The sequence below is a fragment of the Camelus dromedarius genome, chromosome 10, assembly GCF_036321535.1.
Source record: "Camelus dromedarius isolate mCamDro1 chromosome 10, mCamDro1.pat, whole genome shotgun sequence".
Taxonomy (NCBI): Eukaryota; Metazoa; Chordata; class Mammalia; order Artiodactyla; family Camelidae; genus Camelus; species Camelus dromedarius.
Window position 1 is genome coordinate 3163052 of NC_087445.1, and position 12519 is coordinate 3175570.

General features: G+C 42.6%; 1 protein-coding gene across 7 annotated transcripts in view; it reads right to left on the reverse strand.

Moving 5' to 3' along the window:
• The window catches only part of AOPEP (aminopeptidase O (putative)), a 324357-nt gene that overhangs the window by 65606 nt on the left and 246232 nt on the right, over positions 1 to 12519 (reverse strand). For all 7 annotated transcript variants that reach the window (XR_004135281.2, XR_010382565.1, XM_031447198.2 and 4 more), the window contains 2 exons: positions 9757 to 9819; positions 9292 to 9366 (listed from right to left, as the gene is read on the reverse strand). Coding sequence is in view for 5 of the 7 variants with exons in the window: in XM_031447198.2 (XP_031303058.1) it covers positions 9292 to 9366; positions 9757 to 9819 (138 nt within the window). In the remaining 2 variants the exon portion in view is untranslated. The remainder of the gene's footprint in view (positions 1 to 9291; positions 9367 to 9756; positions 9820 to 12519) is intronic.

Consider the following 12519-nt stretch of genomic DNA (forward strand, 5'->3'; position numbering starts at 1 on the left):
AAAGGGGAAAAAAAATAGAGAAACAGATTGAGAAATTTACATTCTCAAGTTCGCAGGCAGCCTAAACTCGCTATAGCACTTTGATTTCCCATCAGCGAGCCAAGGAGAAATACAGCTGACCCTCGAACAATGCTGAGTTTCAACTGTGCGGGTCCACTCACATGTGGACATTTTTCATTAGGAAATACTAAGTACGACATGGTCCACAGTTGGCTGAATCCAAGGATGGGGAGGAACCTCAGACATGGAGGGCTGATGGTAAGTTATACGTGGATTCACCTCCAAGTTGTTCAAGGGTCAACTGCGCTGATTTCACGGTTTCAGTATGTTCTCATGAAGAGAATCTTAACTTTGAGAACAGAAATTATGGCATCCTGTTTCACAAAACAACAGAAGTTGAATGAACTGCAACAAGTTATCTGTATCTTACTTGTAGCCGGGACAAGGCTAGTGGATAACGCAAATAGCCAGAGAGATATGACTTCCTTTCCTCATGAGATCCAAACTGCTCTGTGTACATAACTCACGTACCTCCGAAATAGGTCTGATTCAGTTCTGTTTTCCTCTCTTTTTAGCTTTTTCCATTTCAGCTGTAAACTCTCTGAGGACTGTTTTCCATTCATCTCTGTATTTTCTACCCTTTCCTCTGGGTTTCGTATGTTGTGGATTGCAATGAAGTTAGTAAATAAGTTGGTTAAATAAACACAGGATTTAATAAGGAATGCATTACCACAGAATCATAGACAGTATTATATTTCTAGCCTTGAGTTTCCAAATCATCCTGGTTCCTAAGTGTCAACAGAATTTCTATGATGGGTTCCAGCCTTACTTACAAAACATGAATGAGTTCATTTTTAAAAATCACATATTCAAATAAAGACACTAACACTATTTATATGAATGTCAATCAAACCCCTATCTGTGCTTACAAATCAGGTAAAAGCATTAAAATGGATTCAGCTAATTCAATTACCCAATTTCCCACCATAACTTCCAGCCTGCATGTGCAAAGGGTTGCTTTATCAAAACAAGGCCCCAGCATGGAAACCCTAGTCCAGGGTAGCCTCCGGTAAAACGCATCATATACTCACGTCCTTAGCTTGTGCTACACTGGTTTGGATTTATTTAGCACATGCCATTTTGTAAATGACCTTTGATATGTTGTGTTTTATCTCCCATGGCCAGAAATGACATCTCCTGTTTCTTTGGTATTTTCCAGCCGCCTCTTACCCAGGGCCGCATGTACAACAGATCCAAGAAAACATGTTGGCTGATTAGGCTGACTTGGCTCTCCTCATTATCTGAAAAAGAGTCCTTTAATTTTTTTTTCCGTGTTGTTTTTATGCACATATAAGCTAAAATCATGTAAACCCTGAGTTTTGCGTGGGAAACTAACATAAGGCAGGTAAGAGAGTGAGGATACAATGGAGAGAGCGTTTTCTCAGTGAGATACTTTCCAAAAGCGCCAGTGCTTTCAGGCCAGGAGCTCTCCCCGAGGGGGTCGGGGGAGCCTCGTCACTGACAGAGCATGGACACAAGACTGCAGAGCACCCACTTGACATTTCTCACAAACATAAAGCCAACTCAAGTTCCACTGCCTACACTATGAAGTACTCTAAAGTTTAAAGTTCCCAACTACTTTCAAAAGGTAACAAGACAGGAAAACAAAGTTAAAACTCTTTACATACAGTACCTCATTTGGTCTTCAAATCCACTCTGCACAGGCAAAAAAAAAGTTATCATTATTCTCATTTTACGAATGAAGAAAATAAAGCTCAAAAGCAAGTGACAACTGGTAAAATGGAACCACAATGCGATACGTCAAAGAAAAATCTGTGGAATTAAAAAAAAAAAAAAAAAAAAAACTAGGCATCCAGAGGAAAAACACAGGGCACTCGGAGGGAAAGAAACAAGACCAGCATCAGACTGAAAGCAAGACAATGGAGCAACATAATTAAGATACTTAAAAGATCTGAGCCAAGGATTTTATGTCTTGTTGAATTGACCTTCGTGTATAAAGAGCAAACTTATAAACGTACAAGAACTCAGGAAATACTGCTGCCCCGAGCTCTTCCTGAGAAATCCACTACAGAACAACTAGCTTCAAAAAATCAAAATGACCGACGATCAATATAAGGGTGAATGATGAGCATTAAAGATAAGCTTACTTGCAGAACTAAAACTAAGTGATTTTATAAAGAGTACAGTATAACATGTAACAGCTACACACTCTGACATTGTAGACATGGTACAACTACCAAAAAGGGGAGGAGGGATGGGAAAACTATATGAAAAACACTATCAGCATAATGATTTTGTTGTAGGTGCTTATCTAGAAGTTAAAAGATAACAAACAGTTCAAGTCATGGGATGGAAGATAAAGAGGGGAGGGGCAAGAAAAGGTTAATATCTAACTTTACTATTGCTCACAGCACAAAATCAGTAAGCAAGAGCCAAAAAAAGTGGGCAGAGGCAAGAATGTGTTACTACGTCAAAGTAACCATCAGAACAAAAACACAAGCCTTCCTAAATACCAAAAAGTGGATGGAAGGAAAAATATATCCTAAAACTATGTAAATATTAATTTTATAATTAATGTAAGTTGGTTTAACTGGCCTGTTAAGTAAAAGGATTTTCAGAGGAAAGCAAAAGTCAAGCGACAAACTCAAGGAGCATAAATACATCCAAATAATTAGGTGACAGAGCTGGAACTGATGTCAGTCTTCCCAGCTCTGAGCTCTCTTGGTGAAAGAGATGAAAAAGATGACCCACGACAAAGCCAGGGAAGCTCCACCAGATGTGCTTTAATGAAAACTTGTCATTACGAAACAAAATAAACAAAAACCTGGACATTAAAATTTTTTAAAAATGCAACAGCCAGGTATGACTTCGTAAGACAGGTGCCGTCTGTGGGATTCATTTATCTAACTCATTGAACAAATATTTATCGAGGTTGCAAGTAATCAGATCGTTTTGCGACTGCTGGAGATACGAGGCTTGAGTGTCATTTTTGCTTTGTGTAGAGATCCAGAAAGACTTATGAATTACATGTTGGCCAGACTTAAAGATACATGCTAGTGCTGGCCTCCTAAAATAGAAGAGTATGAAATTATGACAAACCCTAAACTATACTGACACCAGTAGGTGCCACTAAAATAATGCATCTTATTAGTGCCACATGATACCAGGCACAAAACAGCAGCTCATTAAAATGCCTAAGATGAGAATGATCGCCAAGTAAAGCATTCTGTCACAGGAATGTAACTAATGCTTCCCACAAAACTAACTAAAAGTCACGAAATCTCTCTGCCCGCCTCCCTTTCCCAGCCAAACTCTAATGTTTTATATTAAAATGGCTTTCATCTTTCACGGCACATAAGAGTTGATGGCTCCTGGCATCAAATCTGCTAAAATCAACAATAGTGTAATTATCTGCACACTTTCAAGTGTTTTCAAAATACATGCTGGTTGGGATTTTCCTAATTTAGAAACGTATGCTTTATGCTGGTGGTCTAGGACTGGGTTAAAAAGAATTTTTAATTCTTGCCCAGAGCATTCTTTTCTACGGCAATTATTCGAATTGTTTGTAACTCACCCACCTTCCCAAAGCGTCTGACGCAGTCTGCAGCACCCCCCCCCATCGTACTGCTGCTTTAATGGCGCACAGACAGGAGCTGACACAGGCGATGCACTTAGAACAGCGCATGACACATGATGAGTGTCAGCTATTATTATATCAATAGTTCCATTCAAAGATTCTTTTTAAAATATGTGAATAAGCACGTGAGGGTGAGTGGATGACTATACTTTAATTTTTCCCCATTATGCCAGTTGAAAGTGGGAAGGAATTTTAGTACACTCAGAATTCAGACATTATTTTTTAAACGGCAGACTCTTAAAAAAATAAATCTACAAAACAGATGAAAATTTAATGGCATAAAATTAGAGAGATCAGACTTCCTTCCTGAGGCTACCAAAAATACACTTTATCAGCAACTCTTCCTTGGTTCAGCTTTCTATAAAAAAGGCAAAAGAAAGAAAAAATAGCCAAGATCTTATGACACCAGATCTAACCTGAGACCTGGGTACAGAAAATTTAATAAATTATGTATCTGTTAGGGATGTACAAGGAAAAAAAGGGAGACCCACAGAAAAGGCTGAGTTCCAAATACTTCAGCAATAAAATAGCAAATTGCATATTAACAGTGCTGTAATTACTCCTTTTGTTTGGTTTCTTTGTAATTATTTTTAATAAATTACTCCGTCTCCCCCACCATCACTCAAGTAAGCTGTCATCCAAAGGCACAGTCAGTACAACACGGGACTTGAGCACAACACGGGACACAAAGCCACTCACAGACAGGGAGGAGGGCGGCTGGGGCCTCAAGAGCTGTGACTCATTAGAATCCATAAAGCTTTTCTATGGAGATCAAGTATCAATGAAACTATTGTAAGAGATTACAGCTATATAAATGTAGGCTAGTTATGAATTCTCACAGGGCAAGAGCACTTTCAAAAGAGGAAAGGATACCAATGCCTGGGAAAGCACTCAACACGAACGCTACCTCAGTTGCCTCAGAGTGGCTGCCCACACCTACCATTTTGCTAAATGCGGGTAGTTCCTATAAAGGGGAGGAGAAGGGACCCCTGGGTTCGGCACTCCCTAAATCCATCTTGTGCCAGTTTGCCAAGCTTTCTATCGTGACGGCTCCAGACTCAAGCCTAACATAGTTGCCGTCTGCGGTTACAGGTCCAAGAGCAAGCCAGATCATTTTTATTAGTCTTAAACGTTGTTTTCCAGAAATCATAAACCAAATAGAAAACAGACCTCTGTCACAAAAGACAAACAGCAGTAGAGCATTTTGTTAAATAGTTTAAAGTTTGTACCTACCTTTATCACGTTCGTATTTCAATATTAGAAGTGTAATAAAAATATTCTCCTAGAATGTGTGAAATTTTAAAAAGAGCAATAAATGTGGCAAAATGCATAACCAAGTTGGGTTTTACATACAATTTTTTAAAATTTCCTGTGAATTATTATTCATACCAAGGTTACCACTGATTTCAGGTCAGAATCAAGTGTGTGGGAAGAACAAATGAAATAAAAGCAGAGTGAAAACGCTTCAGAATTTAGGAAGGATATTATCACAAAGAAAATCGTTCCAGCATTTCCCTCTCAAAGATTAGAAAACAGAATTCATTATTTGGCTCCCACTAAAATGGCCACTAAATACAAAGTCCACATTTTCACAAACATCTTTGTAGATTTTTACATTTTATTCGACATTGCAAAGGAAAATTTCACCAAATTTTAAACAATTTTATTCTCAAGGGTATTGTTTATCAAGTTGTGGCAGAAAAGAATAATTAAGGTAACCTTAAAGGGTGCTTTTGTTGGAAACCATTTGCACCTAGTGTTCCTCATGACTAACCGTAACAGAGGCCAACCTCAGCCTCGCCGGGACCACTTGCTTAGAAACAAACTAACGCACATGAAAGATTGCCTGTTGATAATAAGAGCAAACCTGAGTTTTGTTGAATTTTCAGTGTTTTGAAAGCATGCCAGTGAATCCTTCTGACATCATCATGTACTTACTGACGACCAGAAATGAGCACTTTAAAATTTGTTCTCTGTATATTATCAGATATGTATAAAGTAGAAAGGGTGCTTCTCTAGAATATGAAAATTGGAATTTTCTTCTTCTAAAGAAATCATGCCATTCAGATATTCTCTTCATATATACAGTTCATAAATTATTATTCTCCCATTGGTCCTAATCCTTACAACACTGATAAAATTATCAAAGACATATTATTTTACATGTATTATATTTATAAGAAGTTATATTAATCTTTGAATATAATGGATAATTTATATTTATCTTTGAATCAGTTAGATAAAAGCAGGAAAAAAAGTGTGTTCTTCCAAACCAATAGCCATTTAGTAAAATCTATGAATGTTTTCTTAAACGCACATTGTACAATTCAGTGTCACAACCACCATTGTTAACCCACCCCTTGCAGAGCAGCCTGATCGATTCATCCCAATCGTCCTTTGTCTAATTGTTTGTGTTCCCCTTGCCATTCTGTTGCACAAATTACTCGAATTAAAAAAAAAAAAAAAAAACTCAAAATAGTGAAAAGGGGAGACTATCAGAAAGCAGGGAAAAAAATACCTGAGGACCAGAAGCAAAAGAGAGGTGAGCCTTGTAATTTAAAATGAAGAAAACAAAAAAACAGTATAAAGGAATTCCGTTATGCCAGTGGAGAAGGGGCTAAAACATAAAGATAAGATAAAATGGAAATAAATGTCAAGAGAGGATAGGAGAAGCTGCATCCAAGAGAATGATGCATCTTCAGAAAGCTGAGAAAGGAAAGCCTGCAAGACAGCAGGGAGACAGCTGAGCTATCCGGTGGGTGGGTGGGAATGACAGGACACAGGCCAGCAGAGGCCAGGAGAGCACCCTCAATCACCTTTCTGGGTGGTACCTCTCACTCCCCCAGTTTACTTTATTTCATTATTCGTTATTTTAACCCACAGCTGAGCACAGGATAAGTTTGTTTTGCTTCTGAGTTCACTGAAAAACCCAACTAGTGTTTTAAGTTACACCAGGCTATGCCTTCCACTTAGCACTTGTGAGGTTTTAAGGGAGAGGAAATAATTATTCCTGTAAGATTACATTCTTTAATGTAAAACTCCTCGCCCAAGGACCAGTTCCAGACCCTGGCCTTACACCACTCCTGTTTTCCTTCCTCAGGCAGGTCAGAAGACTGCTTTCCACGAGTCAGTAAAAATCAGAGGGAAAACGTTATGGCCTTAGGGTACTTAAATACAGACTAGTTATCCCCCAAGTTCACTCCTCTGGGCTGAACCCTGCCTGAGGCCTGAAAAGAGACTTGGGGGGTGGAGGAAAGGGCAGCATGAAGGGGAGAGACGGGCAAAGACAGCTAAGCAGGCAAATGAAAACAATGCCTAGATTTAAAAGGTACAACCTACCAGAAACGTCTAGAACTCATTTTCTTATTTCACAGTTACAGAAAATGAATAGGAGCAGAAAACACCACATTTTTATTTTAATGTTGTAGAAAAACAGTGGATGCATGAAAAAGGAGAAACTTAATTTGCTCCTGCTTGTGGCATGACAGACGTTTTTAAAAACTTACTAAGCTCAGCAGTAAGTTAACTACCTGGATTCCGAGGAATAACATGTTCAAGTCTCAGCAGAAGGTTAACCAATGACCTGGGTCTGAAGACTAGTTATCACAGGACTGGATCTGTGTTTTGGAATAGACACTCGGGCAATCAGGGGACACGCTCGGCTACCAGCTGCAGGACGGCTTCGGTGCCTTTCAGAACTTGTTCCAATGCCCTTGGCGGCTGATTACACATTCTTTCTCCTTGCCCTTGAAAATATCGCCTGCTTTGCCTCAGAGAGCTCCAAACCCTCTCCCAGGAATGGCAGAGGCCAAACAGCAGGCCATGTGCAGAACCAGAAGGAAAGACTGGAGACACTGATCATTAATACTCTCTGACACAATTCTGAAATTTCCCATCTTCTCGCTCTCTGCACCTCCACCCTCAAAGCTAGTCAGCTTTAAGCTTCATTCCTTGAAAGGAAGTTCGGCACGTTGGTCTCAACCCACTTCATTTTCATGTCCTCTTTAAAAAACTGCTGCCCACAATTTCTAAGAAAAGTCAAGGCCCTAACACAATAGCCTCTCTCAAGGAGAAATAGCACAGCCAGCAACTCCAGTTTTCTTGGAAGGCAAAATCCTCAGTCCCGACCCTTCTCATTCTCAGAAGGCAGTGGTCAGGTCATGGGTGTCACAGATATGGTCACTTTCAATCCAGATTCTGGTAGTGATGGAACCTGGTAACCCACAAAGATAACGCCTTCCCCTTCTTTTATGCATGGTACACTGTGCGCTTGGGCAATCTTACTTTTGGTTTAAAAAAATAATCCCTAGGAAATATTTTTTTTCTTAAATACTAAGCAAGCCATAATTCTTTTCCCTTCTTTGGACATTCTGTGATCTCATCCATCACCTCACCAACGTTTTTAAAAACATCTAGACCTTGAAAGTTAAACAAACACAACCTACCACAGCATGCCGAGGTCTGGTCAGAAAACTCAAGCCGGTTCAAAATGATAACTTTTTCTATTACTATTTAACTGAAGTGACGTATATGACTCTTTGTTTAAAAAGGGAAGGGCTTTTCACACACTGAATGTCGCCCTGCAGATGACTGTACTCTCAGGTCAGTTCTTTTTCCAATTCTCTTAGAAGCTGCCCTTGGTATCCTTAAATGCACTCTGAAACTTTGGTATCACCTTCATTATGATGTGCTTTGTGCACATTCTCCGACGCTGCAATGCCCATACTCAGGCAACACATCACAGAAGTTGGCAGCAATGCTATCAGTAAGAATTTGGCTTCAGAATCAGAAGTGATTCATCATACATTCTCGAAGCAGAAAAACAACACACGGCTATTTTAATCCCTCGGTGCTTTCAAGAATCGAAAAACAGTAAAATAATTAAGCAAAAGCAACAAAAATCTTATCTGCTGTAACCCTTGTGGAAATATTATTCACTTTTGAGAGTTTTCAACGAAATCACTTAGAAAACAACAGACTACTTACCTTGTTTCATAATATTCATTACAATGACAAATCAAAATTTAACTTAACACAATTTCAGGAGAAAGCAGGTAGTCCAAACTTCTGCAAAGTAGCATATGGAAGTTCTACATTTAGAAGAACACATTTCTCATTTGCTTTAGTAAATAAAATCCCTCCTACGGTTTCAAAAGTAATACACTTCTTTCACCTCCTCTCTCCATTTTTGAGATTGCTCTGATTTAAGGTCTAAATGAATGAGTGTGTTGTCTCTGTCACAACCAGAGAAACCTGATATTGTGGGTGATTGATTCAGAACACCCCCCCGCCTTTATAGGTACCTATAATAATAATATAATGTAACGTCATAATAAATAGTACAGGTCTAATGCAATAATGGAACTCACTTAACGTCTTAATGCTCTATTTAATGAGCATGAAAGAAATTTCCATCCTGGTCATTCTTACTTCATGAGACCACAATACGTTGATAATCAGGAGTACTAAACGAGTATTTTCTATATAACTATCCACGCACACCTACGGTTTCCTGTAAATTTAATTAAAACTTTTTTTTTTAAATGCTACTCTATTGTGTGACCAAGTACTCAGGGGCAGACGGGGAGATTTATCAAGAGCTCCACACAGTGCTTTCTTTCGGGGACCCCTACCTCTTCAAACACTTCTTCGGTCTCCCTTCGTTTCCGCTTTCGGGGTCTCCGGTTCACTCGAACCCATTTCGCGACCTGAAGTTCAAAAACCACAGGGCATTTCAAACAGGACGACGGGTCCTGAGGGCCGCCCCCCGCGTGGGAAAGACACGACGGACGGCCTCGCGACGCAGCCCTCCTCGGCTTCACCTGGGGAAGCCTCGGGCACCTTTCGTGGCCCGGGGGCCGCACGGGCACCGGGGGGCCCTCGGGTCTGCGGCGAGCCCAGGCCGTGACCTTCGCCCCGGCCGTTCCCTCCGCCACGGGCCTGCTCTGCCGCCCCCGCGCCGGAGCCCCCGAACCAGGGCCATCTTACCCACCGCCGTCGCGTCGACCGGACGCCCGGGGCTCCGCGGCGGGGATGCGACGCGGGACCCACCGCCCCGGGAGGGAGAGGAACGCTGGGACCGCGCCGCCCGCACTCACCTCCGCGCTCACTTGCCGGGCGAGCCCGCACTCCGCCCCGGCCTGGCGCTCCCTCTGCAGCGGCTGCGGGGGAAGAGGACAGAGTCAAGTTTATCCTGGGAGCCGCCCCAGCCTCCCTCCCCTGCACTCCACCAACTCGGCGCGCTGACCCCGTACCTCGCCCGCGGAAGGTGAGGGTGGGAGCGGGGCGCCGGAGCCCGCGCCCAGGGCCGTCCGCCCCGCCGGCCCGGCGGAGAGCAGCGGGCGCTCGGGCCCGCAACACCTAAGGCGCAGCGCGGGCGGCGGGCGGCGCGGGGCCGGGGCGGCGGCGCGGGCGGCGGGCGGGGGCTGGGGCGGGGGCGGGGCCTGCCTTAAAGGTATAGGCGGCCGCGCCGCCCTCCCCGCAGGTCGCCTCCGCCCCCGCCCCCGCCGGCGCGCCGGCTATTTTATTGTTCTCTTCGCAAACATCTTTCTTCCTCTCTCCGCGTCCGGCCCGCGCCCGCGCTCCCGCGCCCTCCCACGCGTGGACAGACCCCGGGCGCGCACGCTCACCTTGCCAGCCCCCACCCCTGGGTATCCGCGGAAGGGTTTCTCGGCCGCGGTGGGAGAAGTGATGCCCGCCGGCGGGCAAAAAGGCTTAGCGGGAGAAGCGCCGTCACCCCCGCGGCCAGCCTTAACTCGCTCCTCGGGTCAGGAACCTGAGCATCCAGATGGCCTTCGCAGAGGCAAAGGAACTTTCCTAATGGAGTTTTCCCCGGGAATGGATTAGACGCCATTAAGTAGACGTTTTTCAGTGGCCCCTCCGGACTCTGGGGCGGTGGCAGGTGACCTCCCGGAGGAGAAGCTGGGAGCGCGTTAAAGGCGAATCCCGAGCTCCGGCCGCGCGTCGCGGGAGCTAAGGCGCTCGGGCTAAGCGTGGCCGGCGCCGCGCTCGCGGCCCGAGGACACCCGCCCCCCGCCAAAGCGACTGGTAGAATTTGCAAAGGGGACAGTATGTCTTCATAAATAGGAGAAAGTTTCCACTTAGTTTACAAAAGTGTGCGATACCCCCCAGGTTTTTCCGCCAGACCCCAGAAGGCTTTCTTTCCATCCTCATCAGAAGTTGGCTGAATCAGCCTGGGGGGTGAGCGCTTGGGGAGAAGAGTCGGGTCGCACTCGTGTTTGCTGATCTTGACCATTCCTTTAATTTTATCGCATTTCTTTAAAGAAAATCTGTCTTGCCCTCTCTTTATTGCTACTCCATCCTTCTTTCAAGATCAAAAGCTTTAGATCAAAGCCAAGATCAAACTCACTACTTTAAATAGAAGCAACTTTGCCATGGAGTATTTTACACAAAGGGGAGCTTCTTAATGGAGACATCAGGCTGGAAAACTTTATTTTATCCCTTCATCCCATATTCATAACAGGACTACTTAAAATTACATCGATGATGCACTTCTGCTTCCTAAAACAAGCAGGTCTGCTGAAATGGGAGACTCTTGACTTAGAGTTTGTGTTTCCAGGAATACAAAAAAAATCAAAAAACCTTTAGAGAGTTGGATCGACATATTAACCATTATTAGCTAAGAGCTATGAAGTTCATGCTCATTTGCTAAAGATTTTTTCAAAGTGTTATCGAATCTTTTTATATATAATGTACAACTATCACATACAATTTTTCTACTGTAAAAGAAATGCATAGCAATAGATAATGGTTGCAAATCTCAAATAAACGTACACACAGGCAGGTAAAAATTACAAAAGATGAAGTGAATTATGTAATCGCAGAGCTGCTTAATTTTAAATGGAAAACTATTTAAGCTTCCATGCTACTATTAACAGTTCCAGAATCAATAGAAATCCATCACTCACTGACATTTCCCTTTACTCACCAGAAGTTTTTTCCTTGGGAATTCAACATCCCTCAGAACCCTGATAGATGCAGTTCAATACAGAGGTACTGAAACAGTGCCTGCCTAAATGGACCTTTCTTAAGCGTCCTCTTTGTTGATTTAGCAACAATTTAAAAACATGCAGTCTTAATGTGACAATAAATATATGTATGTTCATGTATAACTGAAAAATTATGCTCTACGCTGGAGTTTGACACAACATTGTAAAATGACTATAACTCAATTAAAAAAATGTTTAATAAAATAAAAAATAAATTAAAAAATAAAAACATGCAGTCTTAGAAGAAACAAAAGCCAAAATAAATTCTAACAATCCAGCAGCAGGAAGAAAGATAACTATTACAAATTAAACCTTACACAGACTTCTATGAAAATCTGCAGCTATGGCTGAGTAGATAGTACTTAAAGGCTATTTTCCCTTTATAATTTTCATTGGGTTGTAGTCTCAAATACACACACACACACACACGCAGGCGCACGCTCACTCACTCCCACGCAATCGCTCCTCATTCTATAAATCCCGTTGAGCCACTGGAAAGATCTTAGGAACTGAGTCCCAGGAACACCATCTTGCTGCCATTGACAGTCTCATTTCTTCCCAGTGCCCGGTTCACAGAGACCCTAATGGTTTCTGGCACAAGCTGAGCAAAGAAGACATCCTTACTGTCACTCTGCTCTTCTAGGATTTTTGAGTGGGTAGCAAGAGCTGTGGTTTATTCTAGTGCCTACTAACTTGTCTTCTTCTTTGTCCTCTTGCCCAATCCCCACCCCTGCCAGTCCATCCTCCACGGAGAAAGCAGAATGGCATTTACAAAGGTAGTTCAAATGATATCACTTTGCTTTTCTGAGAATGCATTTCCTTCTCTTTCTTGCCTGCCTGGCTCCTACTTTT